We start from the raw sequence: 20309 nt of genomic DNA, 5'->3' as shown, positions 1-20309 counted from the left end.
GTCTGTGAATTTTTATTATTATTATTTGTTTGTGACTAAAAAATCAACAACCTCTGTGGCCGCTGCGACACACCGACTCAGTACTGTGTGCCAAAACCGTGCATTGGTATTGGTCACTGTACTGAACATATGCTAAGGATGCAGTCTTTTTTGAAGCATATTGGTCACGAAGTTTCTGCTTTAGCTTTTTGTGTAGTTCAAGGCCCTGCTGGTATTTGACGTTTTTTGCCTTGAAAGGGAACCGAAACAATTTTGGCGGCTCATATTTGTAGCCTGTGGTGATCGTTGGCTCGTCGATGTCGTTATTGTCATTGCGGATTATGATCATTTCATCGTTGCTCTTTTCTAGTTTTGGCTCGTCGCTGTCGTTGCTGATTATGATGATTTCATTGTTGTTCTTTTCTAGTTTTGGCTTTTTGCTTAAGAACGCCTCTTTAATCGTCATTTGCCTCTTTCGCGATCCTGTTGTTAAGCTCTTAGGTTTTTGCTTCAATGTTGGCTGCATCATCAATATTAGAGTGGTTCGATTTTTGCGAAAATTCAGAAGGGATACTGGCTATAGTTATAAGTTATGGAAAAATATGTAAGATTTATGAATATGACGTTCTTTTGACATAATTGATGTCACAGACCTAGCGCCTCGAGGGGTCCATTTTTTGAAATCTGACCAAAAATTTCAATTTTTTAAAAATGTTCAACACATTTTAAAAACATTTTTTTCTGGTTCGTAACGCTGTTAATTAAGTGAAATAGACCACCAAAAGCCATTAAAGAGCAGACAATATATTGGGCTGAATATTCATTTGAAATGAAACGAAATAGCACGCTATTTTTGATAAAACAATATTGTCTGTTAAAGAGCTCCCGGACTTAGCTCTACCTGAAAATAGGGTCCGAACATGACTGAACATTTTTCAAAAAAAAATGACCAAACAAAACAAAATTTTAACTCATTGTTGAGATGGTCTGATTTTACCGAAATTGTCCGACTCACTCTGTTACCTTTTGAGAATGTCGAATAGAGAAATTTCAAAAAATGGACCCCTCGAGGATCTAGGTCTGTGACATCAATTATGTCAAAAAAACGTCATATTCGTAAATCTTACATATTTTTCCGTAACTTATAACTATAGCCAGTATCCCTTCTGAATTTTCACAAAAATCGAACCACCCTAATCAATATTGTTATTGACTCTACTCTGTTGCTGTGTGTTATCCAGTGTTGATGCTAAAAACCTAAAAAAAATTCCATCAACCACAGCATGATAACAATCTCACAGACTCCAATATCAGGGTAATCGTCAATATGTGTTTATTGTGTCAATAGCCAGTGAAACCAAATAATTTGTTAACGTGCAGAGTGCAAAAGAGAAAGGCAGAATACACTGTAAAATGTGACGTTGAAAAAGTCAAAACAAAGGCATAATGTGTGTTTAGGCTGCTGAATTGTCAAACTGGTTGCGTTTACAATACTTGAATCGCTTTAAACACCAGTGTTTGTCTCTGTTTCACACACATTATTCTAGTCTAGACAATGCAAAACAAACCTGCTTCGCAATTCAGTCCGCATAGCATTTTCAATGCATTTTTGCAAGCGGAGTGTCTACGACATGGATTTTTTTAGTTGAGTTTATTCAATTCTTTTCATTACAAATCAAAGTTTCATTCGGTAGATTTTTTTAATCCGTTGATTATTGCGTTATTAGTGTATTGTAATACAGTTTGTTGCGTTTTATTCTCGTTGTGTAAGACCTTTTGTCAACCAAATCAAAGTTTCAACAATAAATAACAAGAAATAATGGGTGGAATGTACAATTTGAGCAAATCGATCCGAAGAGGTCTTTTAAGTGGATTGATTTGTGGTGGTGCTGCTTTTGTTGGCGGTTTGATTGGAGGGCCGATTGGCATAGGACTTGGAAGTGCTATTGGTGGTGCAATTGGTGCTAGAATCATGAGTAAATAAGTTCAAAACACAATGAAAATTGTTCAGAATATTAAACATTTTTTTTTCGAATTTTTTATGTTTCATCAGGTTTTCGTTCGGCTCCAACAGTTCTTCGCGAAGATTTCAAGGAAAACGAGCGCCGTGAACTTCTTGAAAGGGGAAAAAGATTAGCATTCGATGCTAAAGAAGCTTTACTGAAAGTACTGCTTGAACTGATAACTGCACTAACAAAATGTCGATCATGGAGGGAAGCTGCTGAGGCTGTTTTGCATCCTCTTTTAAAAGAACTGACTGAAGTCACAATCAAATCATTTCTTCGATACCTAAGTGGATAATAGCTAAACTGTAATGTAACTCAGTTAATCTGAAATCGTTGTCAAAAAATGTGATGTTGTAGCTATTTTACAACGGTACTTTCATTGTTAAATTGTTATTGATTTCGTTATATATTTTATTGTAGCCAAATTATGCTGATTTCAATTCAATTCATGTCATACGTTATAAAAAAATATTTGTATAATTTTCATTTTTAATTTAAATATGCCTTAGTTTACAATTATGCAAATTTTGCAACATCAGCTAGATTTCAATAATATTAAACATGATATTAAATGTCGATTCAATTTATTATTCACAATCTTACGCAAGAATTGTCGTCTGTATTCGTTTTAAATGAAATTTCGTATGCTTGGTATTTAACTGTATCGAAACGAATTTTAAGATTTTATTGAAAACGAGTATGCATTGAAATGGATCCATAGATAATGTCTTACATGATTTAAATATGCTCAGTGAACAGTTACAAGTCTTAAAGTTACCGTATTCTGAACATTTTTATTATCAAAAAATAATCCATTTTCAAAGCGGAAAAGTTGTAAAATATGGCATATCCCAAATTCAGTTATAAGTCGAAGTTCAAAACATTACGTATTAATTAAATTTGCTAGCAAATGCTGTTTTATTTATTTACATACTACAATTACAAACAAAAAACCATATTTATTAAACATGATATTATGTGACTCATTTGAGTGGGTATTGCATTTTCGATGACAAAGCAAATAAAAGAAAAAAAATGTTTTTTTTTAAGAATTTAAAAAAAATTCAAATACTGAATTCATTTAACACAAATTCTCGAATTAACGATACTCAGCATTTACGTTGCTATTGACGAAAACCTTATGTTCATAAGGTAAAACAAACAGCGATATAATCGAGGTAATTACTGTGAAATTAATTAATAAATTGACAGAATATACTCATCGCTTATATTCGACAATGAAACGCTATGCCACCAAGTCTTATTTTACCATTTAAGAACCGCCGAATTATTTCTCTCATTCCAGCTATATAAATAAAAATGTGTATTTGTATTGATGAGTTTATAGATCTATCAAAACACTATCTAAAGTGTTTTGAGTTCTCTTTTTTCAGATTACTGTAATTGAGTTACCATTCAAATTCCAAGAGTTATAAAACAGTTGTTGACAAATATGAATTTTATTGTCACAATTTTTTTTTTAATTTTACGAAACTATACTCTTAACGTCACACAAATTTGATGTGTTTTTTATTGTTTGAACCATATACATACTCTCTATTCTTTTTCTTTTTCATATTTATCGCCTTTAATGATGTATTTATAATTACGATAACCGACTGGATCTTGAAATATGTTCATTATTGCGTCGTGAAATAAAGTTTGAATAATATCTGGAATTTTGGCAATGTCTGCGATTCTTGCAAATTCTTCATAGTATTGTTTGAAATTCATTAGTCCAATGAGATGGGTTTTACTTTTCGGAACCTTCCAAACTTTCCACAGATTTTCGACATACGCATTAGTATCCAAATACATACTATTTTGTGATGGAAATTCCTTGGATTTTGAGAGGAATTTCAGTGCAAATCTGGCCTGTTGTCACAAGAAAATTTGAATTTTTAGGTTTTTTTAAACAATTTTCGACACATATAGATCACATTTACCTGCAAATCGTATACATAATTATTCACACCAAATAATGGCACCTAATAAATATAGAAACTTGTAAATATAGGAAGAGATAATGAAAAAAGCTTTGAACGGTACCCCGATGAATGCCATTGTGGGATGTTCTATATTCAGAACTTGCTTGTACAAAGGATAAATAAAATTGTCATCCACTTTGATTCCGGTGTCGTTGCTTAAAAATGGAAACTTATATCTGTAACCTGAAGGTATTAGACATCGTTAGATAATTCATTGTGAGAATTTGTTCTCTTTTATTTACCTGTTGCATAGATAACTGTATCAAAAGTTTGTGATGTTCCGTTGCTAAATGCTGCTCCGTTTGGCGTGAAACATTTTACGGTAGGCTTATATGAAAAATTGGCTCCATATAACTGAAGACGTGCTTCATCCGATTCAAAGGGTCGTTGATTTGTGCTGATTGCTATTCGTTTGGCGGTTTTTGAAAGTAAACGTCCTATATCCCGTGCGCTTTTGATATACAATGATTAAAATATCACCAAATTAATAGAAGAATAGAGAATGAGAGAAAGTGATTTTATTATCTTAAACTCACCTTTCACCACTACCAATAATTAGAACTTCCTTTCCTGTTTTTATGAATCAAACAAAACAAAAATTATTAAAACAAAAAATATTGACCAAAGCAACTATATAGCGAACCGCGAAAATCGTCAGCTTTCCGGAAATCGTGACTGTGTAAGATTATCCCTTCGAATTTATCCGCATCATCAATATGTGGAGTGTATGGCCAAGAATAAAGATTAGTGCAAATAAAAACAGCATCATATGTTTTATTCTGGGTCTGTTGGGCGGGAAAAATCTTGGCATTCACTTGCCATCTATCATTTGGCAAGGAAATAATTTCCTCCACTAAATGACGTAATTTGATGTGTTCCATTAATTTGAATTTCTTAGCATAAGAGTCTATGTAGCTCCAAACGGCTTCATATGTTGGATATGACTGTGATCCTTCAGGATATTTCCATCCTGTATGGTTGTGAATTGGAAATTGTACTAACGAAAATTAATTCAGATTATTTTTTTTGTCACCTGGAAACTCCATAATTTGATGTGGAATATTCGTTCTCATTCCATGATACATCGGGCTGTGAATGGGAAATCCAAACGAGTCATTTCCAGTCTTATCCGTATAGTACCAAACACCACCAATAGCCTCGCTTTTTTCGTATATATCTACTTTGTGTCCATCTTTGAGAGCATTTCTAGCACTTACAAGGCCAGAAGGGCCCGCCCCAACGATGGCTATATCGAGTCCGTGTGCACTTATTAATCCACACAAAAGTTCCAAAAAAATGAATCGATTTTTTGTCAATGTGGCCATAATTTTACCAGAACCACGTAAAAGAAAAGTCGTTGAGAAATTCGGAGATCGATTATTTATTGTTGAAAATATTCTTCTTAGCAACTAATTTGTTGTATGAACTGACGCGATATTTATACGCTTTACGAATTTGCTTAAGCTTCAAATTATAAGTAACATTCTTGTGGCGAATAATAAAATACCAAAATGTTATACGTCGAAAACATGAAATTATTTTTTTTTTAAATTAGGTAGATGATTTACAGATGTTGCTCAAAAATTTATTATTTATGTCTGTATCTTTTATACAAAATTTCTTTCGGCATGCGTTTGGAATTGATTAGGAATAAGTAGATCAAATATTTTAGGTAATTAAAAAATTGTTTCTCTCAATTCATGGAAAAAATGTTTTTTTATTTTATTTTTTGTAGTTGAATAGGTTAACTTGGATTGGTTCGCACGTCTTCTGAATCACGACTGTTTTAACACTTTATTTAAATATCATGAGAAGCATTCATATACTTTTTAGTAAACTTTTTTTGAGTATACTTTTGTCTGTTTTTTGTGTGGGTGCGCAGATCGATTTTACACATTGTCCAAAAGATTGAAGTTCATCGGCGAGAATTTGATCAAACCATTTAATCGATTTCTAAACCTTTTAGTCGTTATTTTAAATATTCAAGCAAAGTATTACCATGATTTCAAGAGTCTAACACTCGGTTTCTAAGTTTTGTGTTAATTCTTTTTTTATTCTATAAAGTCGTTTTGTCCACATATAGCTGACAATCAAAAAGTATAAAATTCGCTCCGTTTGTGAATTTGTAAAAAGAAATAATTACCCTGCCCAAGGTGAATCTGAAACGAAATGTGAAAGTAAAAGTAACAATCATAATGTTGAAAACATTCCGTAAGCAATTTGTTGTTTTGTCACATGATTCCAAAACAATTTAATCTTCGAAATTTTGAAAATATGATAAAGTGATTTAATTATAAAGAACGATAATGAGCTCTATGTACTTAAAAAAAATGACGAAAATATAAATGTAACACAATTTGCTTGTATTTATGTAGATACATTGTTTGATTTGGCTATTAGTAACAAAAATGTTTAACAATTTTCTTTTAATTCTTTTATACTAGTTGGAAGATTCTTATCTAGATTCTTTTATACTAGTCTTTATTATTTGTCTATGTCTTGCATTCTCTCAGAAAACTCAGATGTTAAAATTCAAAGTAATCAGAGCAAAATGCCATTTTAACATGATGGTATTTTTTCACATGGTAAAATGTCATTTTACCCGCAACACATTTCTTGGCGGGTAAAACGGCATTTTAACATGTGAAAAAATATCTCCATGTTAAAATGGCATTTTGCTCTGATTACTTTGAATTTCAACACCTGAGTTTTCTGAGAGTTAATAATAATAATAATACGAATGGAAGTTATTGATTATAGTATTTTATTTCATAAATTATAGTTATTTACCTATAAACTTGTAGATACATTTCAAAAGAATAATAAAAAAATCACGAAAGTGATTGGTGGCAATAAATTTCAGTATGTTCAGGAATATAGTGCAATAAAAATGCTACGTGTATGTTGTTTTTTGTGTTTCCTTGTATAAAATCGTGCTCTTTATCACAAAATGCCTATCTAAAATACTTCTATGCTGCCCTTTCGTCGATGATCGTATACCGGTACAAACTGTTTCCCCTCACGACCAATGGCAGTTAGTGCTGCAAACCCACTGTCCGAAGGTGTTCGCACCATTTTATGACCGATCCCACGTAATCCATCAATAATACTGTCTGGAATTCCTTCTTCATATTGCAATTGCATTGGTGCAAGTTGGTGATGGAGTCGTGGTGCATGTACTGCGGTCGCAATAGATTCTTTGAAATATAAATACCGTGAAAGCACCTAAAATTGTTTACAACTTTAAATTAATTTTCATTCCAAAAAGCAAAAACCAGTAAAAAAGTCTTACATATGCAACTGAAGATGTTATTTTTGATCCACCGGCGGCGCCCAGGAGCATTTCAACATTTCGATTTTCATCCAGCAAAATTGTCGGACACATGGAAGACAATGGCATTTTTTGTGGCCGAATAAAATTGGCTGGTGACGGCGGAACGCCATATGCATTATTTTGACCAGGCACTGAAAAGTCGTCCATCCCATCATTTAAAATTATTCCAGTTCGAGAAATAATTTTGCATCCAAATCTGAAATTCAGTTGAAGTGAAAACCAGTTAATAAAAATTTTCATCGTAAAATGTTGATTAAACAATGAAAAATCATTTAAACGTACAAAGTGTTAATAGTTCCCGTAGCTGAAATTGCATCTCCATTTGATGCAATAATATTGATATGTGCAGTACCTAAGATAATCACAAAAGAAAAGAATAGAATTAATTTAAAATAATCGAAATAATCGAAAAAGAATCAATAACAATTATTAAATAATAGAAAGGCAATTTTTAAGTGAATTGCCCCTAGGCAGTACCCGAATCCTCTTTGGACGAGAAGCTAGCCCCATAGTGCTTATAGTCTTCGTAAGTCTTAAAATCTTCTATTTTTTGACGAATTTCTGCTGCGAATTTGGAATCCGTTAGGTTTTGTACGACTTTCAATGCGTCTTCAACGAAATGACCATCGCCCAGTTTTGTGCGTTCTGCGTATGCAAATTTCAAGGCTTCTGTGATTCGTTGCATTGACGTTATCGACTCTTCTTGTGGTAAATAATCATTCAGAACATTCATTATGAATGCAACCAAGGCTCCACTTCCCGGTAATGTTATACCATGGAGTGTTTTATTATCTTTTAAACCAATCGAAATTGGTTCTTCCCATCGAACATTGTACTGCTTTAAATCTTCGATGGTAACTATGCCGCCATTGTGTTGAATATCCTCCACCATTGTCCTGCCAACAGATCCATTATTATAAATCGCATCGACACCTTCTTTTTTGATAATTTCCAGTGTGTCAGCCAATTTTGATCGTTTAACAAATTCGCCTTTTCTGTATACATCGTTTGTTTTTGGATCGATGTACACTTCAGATAGAGTTGGCGATGCCAATATCACATGTTTTTTACTTTCTAAAATTCGCGACAAATATGGGCTAACCTGGTGACCTTTACGACAGAGTTCAATGACTGGATCGAATAACACCGACCAATCTAATTTTCCATATTTCTGATGCAATTCCCAATAACCCTTTAGTTCGCCTGGCACAAAAAATGAATAAATTAATTTGATTAGAAAAAAGAAAACAGTCTAATTATTTTAATGTAAACCTGGAACAGCAACGGCTTTTCCTCCTGTAACCGTTGTATTAACAAACATATCTTCAGTCGCCGCCAACGGAGCTACATCACGTGCAATCAATGTTTCCACTTTATTTTCCTGTTTTCGGAAAATTGTCATTACAAATCCACCGCCGAGGCCAGTACTTTGGGGGGATGCAACACCCTCGCAAAGTAACGCGACAATAGCTGCATCTGCTACAGAACCACCGTCTTTTAAGATTTTACTAAATTGAGATAGAAAAAGGGGGTAGTTGAAAATGCGTATGTTTTATGAATTTGATGAATACAAACCTAGTCATTGATGAACATTCCAAACCATTCGTAACGACGGCTGCTTGGTGAACAACGTCATTTTTATTGTCACGCTTCAATGTCAATACTACAGCAGAGAAAATAATAACCGCCAAAGCAGCAAGTACGGCAGCAAATAACACTTTTTTACGCACTGACAAACTAAAAAACAACGAAAAATGCAAATCTATCAGTTAGTGTTTTATTAAGAATTACGATTTAGTCAAAAGCATAATATCACGTAGGCCTGTCCCTTGATATGTATATATTCAACACTTTGACATTCAATTCCATAAAAATCACGCGAAAACGATTTTTATAAATATCACGTTCAAATCCATAAAAATGAGTACTGGTGATCAATTAAGTCAGTGAAGCGTTGAATAATTCAGACACAAATGATTCCCATGAAGGTAGGAAACCTTGACAGGAGTCATGATTATACTGCAAAAATTTGAACATTAGCTTTTAATTTGAGTATAAATTGATTGTTATCACCTCAACAAGAGTTTCATTTATTATCACTCGCAGTACCGCGTGTTAAAAAAACTCATTCACTCTTTTTCACTCTCATACATTTTTGTGAGCAACGATTACAAAGCAAGTTTAACTACAAAATTTTGAAAATATCACGATTTTGAAATCATTTTTTTTAATTACTAAGATAAAATGAACGGTAATGAACTTCATGCACTTAAATACACACGCTTATCAGCAAACAATTGAAAAAGTAATTCTCATTCAATTGTTTTCGAAAAAAAATATGGATTTCCATGTGAAAATGTTGTGAAAAAAGCCAACTGAAATTACGTAAACAAAATAATGACAAACAGAATTGTTGAGTTGAATTGTCGCAAGTCGCAACAAATGCACACTCCATAAAAATTAATTGAAATCATCAATGAAAAAATATAATTTAATTTCCGGTTTGGAGAAATGTATTTTTGGGCATTCGTATATACAAAAAGTGCACATTTCATTATTATGAAATACATATAATATTAGAATTATCTGGTAATGTTTGAACTTTGATTTACGTATTGTCTATTTTCCATATGAATTTAAGTGAATACATTTCTTTGAAATCTATTGAGTCGTAACTTTTGATGCAGAACGACCCAGTCTATTGTTAAACACGAACGAAAATCAATTGATAATGTTGCAAATAAAACTCACATCATTATAATGCCAATGTCTTGTTGGAAGTGATATTTTTTTCAATTTCAAGGAATTTATCAAATTAATTAACACTGGAATGCCACTGAATACACCTTTAAACTGCCTAAAATTAAAATTTTCAATTTATAAGCCGATATATTGATCAGCGACTTCGGGTTTGATTATACTTGAAACAAGTATACAAATTGTTGGTTGATTTTTAAAAAACAAATTTTTCACTTGGCTGATTGTGACGTTGATCACATTGCACGTGAGTGAGAGCCAACGATTTTGGATATTGAGTAAATGGTACATAAACTGTTGTACGTGTATTTGTCTATAATTATGCGTATTTGCTGTTTAAATGAATGCTATTTAAACGAAACTTATTCATGTAAACAACGGTAACGACTCAAGTGTGCATAGGTGTGCTTAAATTGTACGACAAATAATTTTTCAAATACTTGATACTAACACAAATTTGGTCATTTTATAAGTATTTCACTCTGACTTATAAATTATAATAATATAATCGAAACACTATAGCTGCTAAATCACAACCGGTTAAACGGTAACTCAAAAGTGGTTCTGATATAAAAATGTTATTTAATATTTTCGAAAATATTAGACAGCCTACAACGATGCAAATTGTATTGAGTCTGGTGTATGACTGAAATATAAACGCCGCATTTGATCGCACAGCGTGAACAAGCATATACTCGATACTACAATTGTTTCGTCTGTATTGGATTTGTTTATTACGGACAGTTGTATTTGAAATGTATTTGAACATAGAAAGCAATGATTGAAATGGAATCTGGACAACGATTAATGGGAATGTCTTGTATGTTTCTTTTGTAGTAAAGTGATTTATGGAACTAACCATACACATTATTCAGAATATATTCAGTTCGTGATAACTGTTCACAGTGCCCAATAATTGATGTTACAATGTGGTTTAAGTAGCTATTAAGTAGTCTATAAAATTATTTTTATAGAGCCAATTGTAGAGTTTTACAATATTTACGCAGAGAATAACCAGTTCACACTTTTTATCGACTAAAAAAAAATAAAAATGCTGTTTACTTTCAACAAATCTCAATTATCTAATGATATAATTTTGTTATTTAATGATATTGATAATACTTTTGATGTTTGATCAATTGACCTTACAAAATTAAGCGCGGAATTTTTTTTATTTAGCCTAATTTGTCTCATAAAATTTGATAATCAGTTACGCCAAAAAATAATCTATTTCAAGTTATCTGATCTCAACATTTGTTTTGCGTTATGGAATAGCAAATTTTACTCCAAAATCATACATATCATATAATTTTTCACTTCACATATTATAAGCAATGCTGAAAATGATCCACTAAATCTTTTCAATATTTGCAAAAAATAGGAACCTATTGTCGGTTAAGTGGTCCAAAAATTCATTTTTTATAATAATGCTTTAATTACTCATCACTCAGATGAAAATATTTTGAAAAAGAAAACGTCCGCTCCATAGATTTTTCACTCAAAATCAATATTTTCCATTTAATAGAATGGAAATTACCCACAAAAAAATTATTGTAAAAACAAAGTGAATAAATACTTACACTATTTTAGCCATATTTCTTGTAATATTCTAAAATTCAAAAGAAAAGTCACAATAATGATCTTTAGATCGTTGATAAGGAGTTCCCCGTGAACGACGCTAGATGAATGAAGTAAATGCATGAAGTGACAAATATATCAGCACTTTTTGTCTGGCTTTTATTGTAATATTGATAAGTTATCTTTATTGAATCGCTGGTAGAGAATGAGAGTGAAGAGCATCTTACAAAGAAAGAATTTTTATCATTAATTACTTTAAAAATTATCATTCAAAATTGGTCGTGCACATTTTCTGGTAAGATCGTAAATAATTCATTGCGGGCAGATACCATCTACGTATTTTATCGAATCAATCAAAAGAGGCAGTGATTTATCTTTGAAGTGTCGAAATCGGTTTATTTGCAATTGATAAAAAATGAATTAAAAGTTAATTTAATGTTTTAATGACATTTGGAAATTCCGATTAACACACGTAGTTTATTTCATTGTTATATATTGTATATAAACCTGTTATCAGGTTTTACCAAAATCATTATGGAAATGCCAAACTTACCCTTAGACCTTAAAACTATATCTCAACATGTTTTGAAATGAGTGTGCTGTTGATGTTTCATCTTCGAAAAAAAAATAATAAATTCTTTATTATTAGAAGTGAGCTCGTTGATCAAAGAGAAGTAAAAATGATCACCTAATTCCGTCTGCATATGTTTAAGCGATAGACGCGTCGTCATACATAAGTAGAACAAATCCCAAATAGATATGTCTGGTAGGCTGAAATTTGTGTCATTCGCATGCATAGTAAAATAAAGGAATGCAATGATTTCACTTTTATTGATTTGAAACGCAGGTAAAGAAACATCGTAAAAAGGGACTAAGGCGATGAAGCGAGCGAACAAAACAGAAAAAATAAGAAAAATATATATAAAACGAATTAAATTCAATAGATATGGTATGGCCTATAGGTGTGCATTGAATGCAACGAACTACAAGTGCATCATCATCATCATCATCAACAACAACATCTTCACCTGCATGAAATTTAAAGTCCGATTTAGGGTTTCGTTATGTATTCAGAGTGTAGAAAAATACAATGTTCTTTTTTCGAGTTACAAAAATGAAAAGAGGAATTTTTGAATCTCCCCTAAAGTAAACTAAAATACAACAAAAACAACTAATTGAACGGCAAGCTGCATAAAAATGTATGCGATTGAAATTTGGACCTGACTCGACGATGCATTTAGTGATGTGTGTCTGTATTTGTGTGTGCTTGTGATGCCGATTCCGATGCCTAAGAGACGCACACGATCGCAATCGTACCATTTTTTTTCTTTTCGAATGCACTTGTATTGGTTGTCGGTTGAGCGGTGCACATGTATGAGTGCGAGACAGAAATGTGAACATGTGTTGGAATGTGCTTCGCTGTCAATTCAAACACAATACACAACATGCGGGCCAAATATCGAAGCAGCATAGATACGAATGAGTGAGGAAAAAAAATACGTAACGACAGAAAAATTGAACCGCAAATTTTTATTTTTAAAACTTGGATAAAGCACCAATACAACCGCATCGCAAGCCTTCGCATGTGTTGGTATGTATGGTAGAGAGAAAGAGAGAGCGACATTGTCGACGGTTGGCGAAGCAACATACGAGCGGATAACGAGTGACCGGTGGCATAAAGGCTGGTTTCCAATTGAATGAATTGTTAAAATCGTAATTCGGTTTAAAATTCTTCTTTTTTTTCTACTCTCGTTCGCTTCAACGTTCGTTCGTTCGCATTGAATCGTTTTCAAGTGTGCATGAACCGAATGTGTCGTCGACATTGTGGAACGATTCAGTTGAAAGCAATTATTGTGGCTACGGTGCTATGCATTTGTATTGGTAGCACACATATTTTTTTTTTCTTTTTTTCATTTAAATGTATTTGAAGATGGATGGAAGCGAAACTAACGAAGACGACTAAAGCGCAAATGGAATGAGAACACAACCAGCAAAATATATACAGCAGAGCAAAAAAAAAAGAAAGAAGAACATATAAAAAGCCAATGCAAATTTTTATTGATTGATACGACGAACAAAATGGGAAAAAAATGGAACATGCGGAGCGGGAAGGAGGCCGCACCAAATTATATATGCAAGCGATGTTGTAATGGTAAAAATGAGTCGTTGGCTTCATGTACAAGCGAGATAGCGTCAGAGAATTTTTCGTTAATGGTATTTGTGTCATTTTATTTTGCCTTATATATAAATAATTTTTCCCTGCGAACAATACAAGCTGAGCTCTCGTTTCTCTCAACCTTTTTTCTTGTCTACATTCACTGCATTGTAGACTATTTTAACTGAGAATCGCATTTTAATTACACACTCTGTATTATACAGCGCGAAAAAAAATGAGCGTACAAAGTAAAAAATTATGTAAAATATGTAGAGAAAAAAAAAGAGAATCGTAGCAACGAGCCGAATCGTTGATGGTGACGACGACAAAGACATAGACGATTAAACGATTTGTATGTGTGCATTGAAATGCCCAGGGTAAAATAATTAATTCGCAGAGACGCGCAAGTTTTTTTTCTCGTTCTCGCCTCATTTCGGCTTGAGTTCCTTTTTTCGTTTTGCTAATGTATTTTATGGCATTCTTTTTTTTCTGTATTTCGTCGGTCGCTTGGTTGTTAAAGTGGTATGAGCCAAGCACTGTTTTGTGATTGTATTGGTGAGAAAAAAATATTTCATTTTTGAAGAGACAAAGCAACTCACTCACCACACACCAGTACACTAAAACGTAAACCATTCTCAGGCATAAATACAGAGAGCAAGAATGTTCCCTCGACAACATATAAAAATATAATTGTATGTATTAGCGTCTGCGATGTCGATTAAAAAAAAGAAACGATGCCTTGATCGACTATATATGCTTCTACATACTGCTGTTGTATGCTTCGTAAAATATACGACATCTTTCTTTCGGTCGATGCTTGGCTGCCTCTTTTTTTTAAATAAATGAATTTCCTCTATTCGTGACTTAATATATCGATTGATTGAACTCAATTTAAAATGGACGCCAAACTGCATGTCTCTCAAGTTCCAGTGGGAATCGCTTCAAACGATTTGCATCAGAAATATGGCTACATTGCTTTAAAAAAAAATACTATTGGTACAATGTATATAATTTTGAATGAAAAAAAAGAAACATTTTGCAAAATGATTTCTTTGTTTAGTTCTTCATTGTGGAAAAGAACACACGAACAACACACAAAAATGATGACGGACGTATGTTATATCGCGTAATGGCCACGCTTTAAAATCCCATAGATCGCGTCACTTTTTTCTAAATTTTATTGTTGTTGTTCTTCTCATCGCAAGTGCGTGTGTATGCCAATTTTTTTTTCCTCTCTTTTCTGGCTATTTATTCGGCTTCTGTTTTGAGTACAATCAAAGAAAGTCAATATGCCATGGGAAAATGTTCCGCACACAATAGAATCGAAAAGAATGACGATAAACAAAACAAAAATCAAAATAAAAATAAAAACAACGAATTATCGAAAAGAGAAAGAGAGCAAATGAATAAAAAATAAAGGCAAAGGGAACAGAGGAAACACACAGAAAAAAATTGTCTGCTGTATGCGTACGTATTCTGGTGGCTTCCCTTGTTTATTTATTATTATCATCAGCATTTTGTGGTGATTTCATTGACATCAAGCACCGGCATATTTAAGCGCCGTACTTGCACACATCGCACAATATTACACACAATACACGAATGCCACCAGAGCTCTCTACAAAATTACAATGGGAAAAAATGGAAAAAAAAACGGAACACAAAACAAAGTGAGAGTATGAAATACGAAAGAGACAGAAGAAAAACAACATAAAAAGACGACAACGACACCGACGACGACTATGAAGACGATGAGTGTAAAATCAAACAGCACACAAAATATAAATCGACGAAAGCGCAAAACAGAATGAAATTCAGAATTGGTAATAAAAAGAAAACAACACGAAAAGCGATGCTTTCAATTTCACATGTATAGACGAATGTGAAAAAAAAATAATAAAAGAAAAGAAAGGAAAAAAGAGTGACTCTAGATTGCAATGTGTAACACATATTATTGTGAAGGTCTGGTTCAATGTAAACATAATATTCAGTCCTCCATTTGGTTCGGTCTTTTTCACTGACTGCCGTTTTGCTGCGTGTGTTTTCTTCTTGTTCTTTCCTTAGCTCATATCATACATATAAAATGCTTTTTTTCTTCTTTTCTTTCATTTTCCTCTCGTTGTTTTCATAGAACGACAGCATGGTACATAGCAGAAGCGTTGAATTGAGAGTGTGCCACTGGTGTGTGCCGAGAGCGCGTACAAAACGTGTGTATGATATGATGTGTGTGCCGGCTAAAAAACCGTGCTAAGAAAAGCGTTCGTCGTTGCTCTTTTTCCTTCTCTATTATATTTCAGCTATTTAACCGAGTGATAAACATACATTGCCAGTGTGCTATGCCGTTTTTATATTCACCTCCTCTTCTACACTTTATTTTGAGTACGTACATTCATCTTCCTATTTTCTATGTTTCTTCTTATTCGTAACAGCGAAAAAGCGCAACAGATGAATAAGAAACAAAAACCGAAAAATATACATGAACAGAGAGCAATAACAACAGAGCACAAAAAAAATATAAAAGGCACACGATGACGACGACGACGTCGACGACGACTACACACCAGTAAGAGTGATAGAAAGAGAGAAAGAGAAATAGCAGAATTTACTACGACGACAACGTGCATCGAAGTTCAGTATACACGCTTTACTTTATTGTTATTATTGCCGTTTTTCCTTTCGCTTTATCGGTGACTCTAGTATTTGGTGTGTTAGGAGTACGAATAAACATCAACAACAATACAACAACTCCCCGGCATGCCGGCTTAATAAATGGCTTTTAACACACAAATTCCTCACAAATGGATAAAAACGAAAATCATCATACTCTCTTTCACACATCGCGAACGCGCACAAAATACACACGGAATACGATGATGTGTGAATGAAGATATCGAAATGTGGATGATAGAGGAAAAACGTCCACGGTGACGACGACGACTGTGTATATTACATGCATGGCACATTGATTAAACCATCATCTTCATCATATGGTTATAACATGCATACAGCATAGCTAAACAAAAACAAAACACAAGAAAATCCACCGGGTGTCGAGTATGTGTGCCAGAATCGACACTGTCGGAATCAGACACTAAAATAACGAGAACTGCAACAATATAAAATGAAACAACAAAAACACAAAAACAACCAATATCATCGTAACATCAGACACTTGAATTTGTCGAATCGGCGTGTAAACGTGCAAGACTTCCAATGAATATGGGGAAAAGGCGAAAAGTGTACTAAAAATCCACATCAAAAAGAAAAACGAATATAATAGGTATATTACTACTTGTTCCATTCTTAATTTTCATGTGTGGCGCTCAAACTCTTTTCTTTCTCTCATGTCTCTCACTCCACAGCCCATACAGAATATTATCAATGAGAATGTGCTCGGCAACAACAACAACAACGACGACGACGACATCAACGACGCTCGCATAATATGTATATATGTAGATCGGTGTTTTGTTTTGGTTCGGGCTTTTCGTTTAGTTTTATGTTTTGCTTTTTATCGGTCGTACGCTTTTCTCTAGTTTCCGATAAACCGAATGGCACACTGAAATTTCACGAAAAGAGAATCACAAAACAGTGATTCAGCACGCAGCAAGTAGTAAAAAGATAAAAGAGAAGAAAAAGTGACGATGAAGACATATAAACAAAAAGAGCGAGAGGAAGAGAGAGAGAGAGAGAGCGATTGTACACCATCAAAAAACAGATGATCGGCCTGGTCTGAATGGAAAAATGTTGCAACGTATTATACCAAACCAGCCAGAAGAAGACAAGACCCAGACATAGAAAGCGTACAGACAAAGAGTAAGACAACAACAGCAAGAAAATATAATGTAAAATAAAATAATCAGAAATAATGCGAGAAATGTTGCGAAAGCATAGAAAGGAAAATACGAAAAATAATTGTGTGTTGCTGGATGCTTGGTGCGCGCCCGTCATACTTACTCTTTTATGGTGTACGCTATCATCATAAGCATGGAGTGAAAAATAACGCACATACAAACGGCATGCATAGGGCCAACCGTGGATAGGAGAGTGTGGTGTGTTTTCAACGCGAAAAAGCACAAGGAAATGAGCAACACATATTAAATGTGTGGCAAAGATACAAATGACGATGTGAGATGAGAATCGTAGTTGATTGCATATATGCTCGGGTGTAATGTTAATAGGACGATTTAATGTTAGCAAACAAAAGACAAGAGAGCACGGAAAATACGATGGTAATGACGACATCATTGACGGTAACTATCCAAGTACTCACTAAATCTGTTCGCTTCTTATTGGGTTTGTTTGGTGTTGCCCTTGCTCTTGTGTCTGCTTTTCTTTCTTTTTATCTCTTTTAGCCAGCTCCCGCTACACACGTAACAGATAGCATTTCTTTTTTTTATGCGTTTGGTGTATCGTTATTGCGTTTTACATGACCTTACTTTATTTTGGTCGTTTTTCCTCATTCTTCTCTCTCTTTCGGTGTATTTACTATGAATGCTACAATTCCCATTCAGTGGCGCTTTGCTCGCATTGTGTCTGTTTATGCTTGTTTCTATATTTCTTTTTTGTATTGCGTTTTGTTGAGTGTTTTTCTCTTTCTCTATCTCTCTCCCTCTGTGCCTTTCCTTTCTTTTCTTTTTTCTGATTTTTGCATCATCTTCTGTTTTTCTTTCAATTTTTGTGTGTACGGTTATTTTGATGCTTTTCTCTCTCGCTCTCTTTCGTCTAGCGAAACAGCCGCAAAAGGAAAAAACAAAACGACCTAACTGTAAAAGCAATCTCTCGTTTTTACTTGCACACTCCACGGTGCTCTTTATGATTCAGAATCTATGCGAGCGCATTGGCGTGTGCGCGCACGCGAGTGAGCCGAATAAACATAGATTTTTGTTTCTTTTTGCTTGTGTTTTTCTTTTGCCATTTAGCTTTTTCATCGTCTTCTCCTCGTCTGTGTTTTGTTTATTTTGTTTGTTTGTTTGTCGTGTGCTTTGGCGCACATATGATCGCCCTACGAGTATTTTCCTTTTCGTTATGCAATCCATTTGGTGCGGTAATATATTTCATCGTTTACACACCGGCATGCGCGCGCGAAAGACCGATAGAGAGGAAAAGAGAGTTTGGGTGAAAGAAGGAAATGAAAATAATAATAAAAAGACCGACAGACAACCAGACAGAGAGGAAATTTTCGATGTCGAATTATGCGAAGTAATAGTAAAAGTGGTTAACACGTTAGATGAATACCATCGTTGCCATGACCTTGTCACGTGCGTGTACATTGTATATATCCTTACCCAATTGTGCAATTGAAGCCGGTGAATGTGACGACACATGCACACACAGTGCACTGTACAGTGCAGGGAAGTCGTTGCTTGAACAAAGACGGTGATGCAAATAAAATAATAATGATGAAAACGTGTTTTTTTTTATTTGTTTTATAAGTATCGTATATTTAGAATATAAGAGAAATCAAGAGTTAAACAAAGTACAATTGTTGGAAATAATCATAAAAAAATATGTAGAGCAGAAAAATAAAACAGATTAAATGATTAACATATATAGTAAAAATAATAATAGAGTCAATCTGTTTATTCAATAATATAAATGATATATATCATAAATGTAATAAAATAAATCAATAAAGGAGAGTGAATGTGACATCTTGACAACCGATTTTCACATTTCCAAAAAAAACATTTTTTTCTTTCTTATTTTTTCATCTTATGTTTCATTAAGTTTATAATTTTGCTCTGTGTTTTCTCTTCTCTCTTTTTTTTTTTTGTTTAAATTTATCTAATGATAAAGCGATTGAATATTATCGCCGAAAAAAAGTATAAATTGTGTAAATATGAAAAAAAAAAATCCATTTGTTTCTAACGTCATTTGATCAATCGCTTGAAACATTTCTGTTTGAATAAAAGCTAACACATATATAAATGACGTGATATGCACACAAATCGGATAGCGCGTACGTGTATGTGTTTCGAGTTCGATGCCAATTTTAACTGAGAGACAAGATACACATATTCGAATGTTTTTCAAATGCGAAATTAAGAGCAACTATATTTAAAAAATAAAACGAACAATCGAAACAAGCTGCCGTGAATTCGTAAAAGTGCAACATTCCAACGTTAAAAAAAGGCATCCACATTTCTGTATTTCGTGTTTAGGCATTTGTACACGTCGCGCATACCAAACGTACATATATATTGGAATATTTTGGCCAATCATGTGTGCATATCATCGTGGGTATACATATATCTCTTGTTCCTTAAACATGTTCATCGTTCATAATTTTCTTTTAAGCCAATAAAAACTTAAATTTATTTAAAAAAAAAAGATATATAAATTTTGATTTACGTTTTCAATATTGTTGTTTTTGTTATGTTTTTCTTGATAAAATATAAATAAAGATGAATTAACGCCAATACTCAAGCCCTTGCAACCCTCAAATAATACAGAGATGCAGATTTTTTTTCGTTCAAAGGTGTTGCTTGAGTATTCGCGTTCATTCGGAA

General features: G+C 33.5%; 3 protein-coding genes across 7 annotated transcripts; 1 reads left to right on the top strand and 2 right to left on the bottom strand.

Annotated features, from left to right (window-relative positions):
* Window positions 1–1555: 1555 nt before the first annotated feature.
* Window positions 1556–3303, top strand: LOC116343814 (protein C19orf12 homolog). The gene is made up of 2 exons (XM_031772069.1): window positions 1556–1955; window positions 2033–3303. The coding sequence occupies exons 1-2, from the start codon at window positions 1799–1801 to the stop codon at window positions 2278–2280; spliced, it is 405 nt and encodes a 134-aa protein (XP_031627929.1). The 5' UTR covers window positions 1556–1798; the 3' UTR covers window positions 2281–3303.
* A 103-nt stretch (window positions 3304–3406) lies between these two features.
* LOC116343813 (senecionine N-oxygenase-like) lies at window positions 3407–5446 on the bottom strand. Its single transcript, XM_031772068.1, has 7 exons — window positions 5007–5446; window positions 4617–4943; window positions 4510–4543; window positions 4216–4424; window positions 4035–4156; window positions 3932–3973; window positions 3407–3860 (listed from the first exon to the last, which is right to left on the bottom strand). The coding sequence occupies exons 1-7, from the start codon at window positions 5296–5298 to the stop codon at window positions 3543–3545; spliced, it is 1344 nt and encodes a 447-aa protein (XP_031627928.1). The 5' UTR covers window positions 5299–5446; the 3' UTR covers window positions 3407–3542.
* Window positions 5447–5581: 135 nt separating this feature from the next.
* On the bottom strand, window positions 5582–11756 carry LOC116343812 (scoloptoxin SSD14-like). Of its 5 annotated transcripts, none has more exons than XM_031772063.1 (8): window positions 11645–11756; window positions 8883–9044; window positions 8580–8815; window positions 7785–8510; window positions 7590–7659; window positions 7266–7503; window positions 6764–7198; window positions 5582–6132 (listed from the first exon to the last, which is right to left on the bottom strand). In XM_031772063.1, exons 1-7 carry the CDS (start codon window positions 11656–11658, stop codon window positions 6932–6934), a joined length of 1713 nt encoding a protein of 570 aa, XP_031627923.1. In that variant the 5' UTR covers window positions 11659–11756; the 3' UTR covers window positions 5582–6132; window positions 6764–6931. The 5 variants fall into 5 exon arrangements, with proteins under 5 accessions (XP_031627923.1, XP_031627922.1, XP_031627925.1 ...); XM_031772062.1 differs by lacking the exon at window positions 11645–11756 and adding an exon at window positions 10516–10707; XM_031772065.1 differs by lacking the exon at window positions 11645–11756 and adding an exon at window positions 10059–10148.
* Between the last annotated feature and the right edge of the window lie 8553 nt (window positions 11757–20309).

Source organism: Contarinia nasturtii, unplaced genomic scaffold (assembly GCF_009176525.2).
Source record: "Contarinia nasturtii isolate CC-2019 unplaced genomic scaffold, AAFC_CNas_1.1 Cnas_scaffold_1037, whole genome shotgun sequence".
Classification (NCBI taxonomy): Eukaryota; Metazoa; Arthropoda; class Insecta; order Diptera; family Cecidomyiidae; genus Contarinia; species Contarinia nasturtii.
This window is presented reverse-complemented; position numbering and strand designations above follow the sequence as displayed.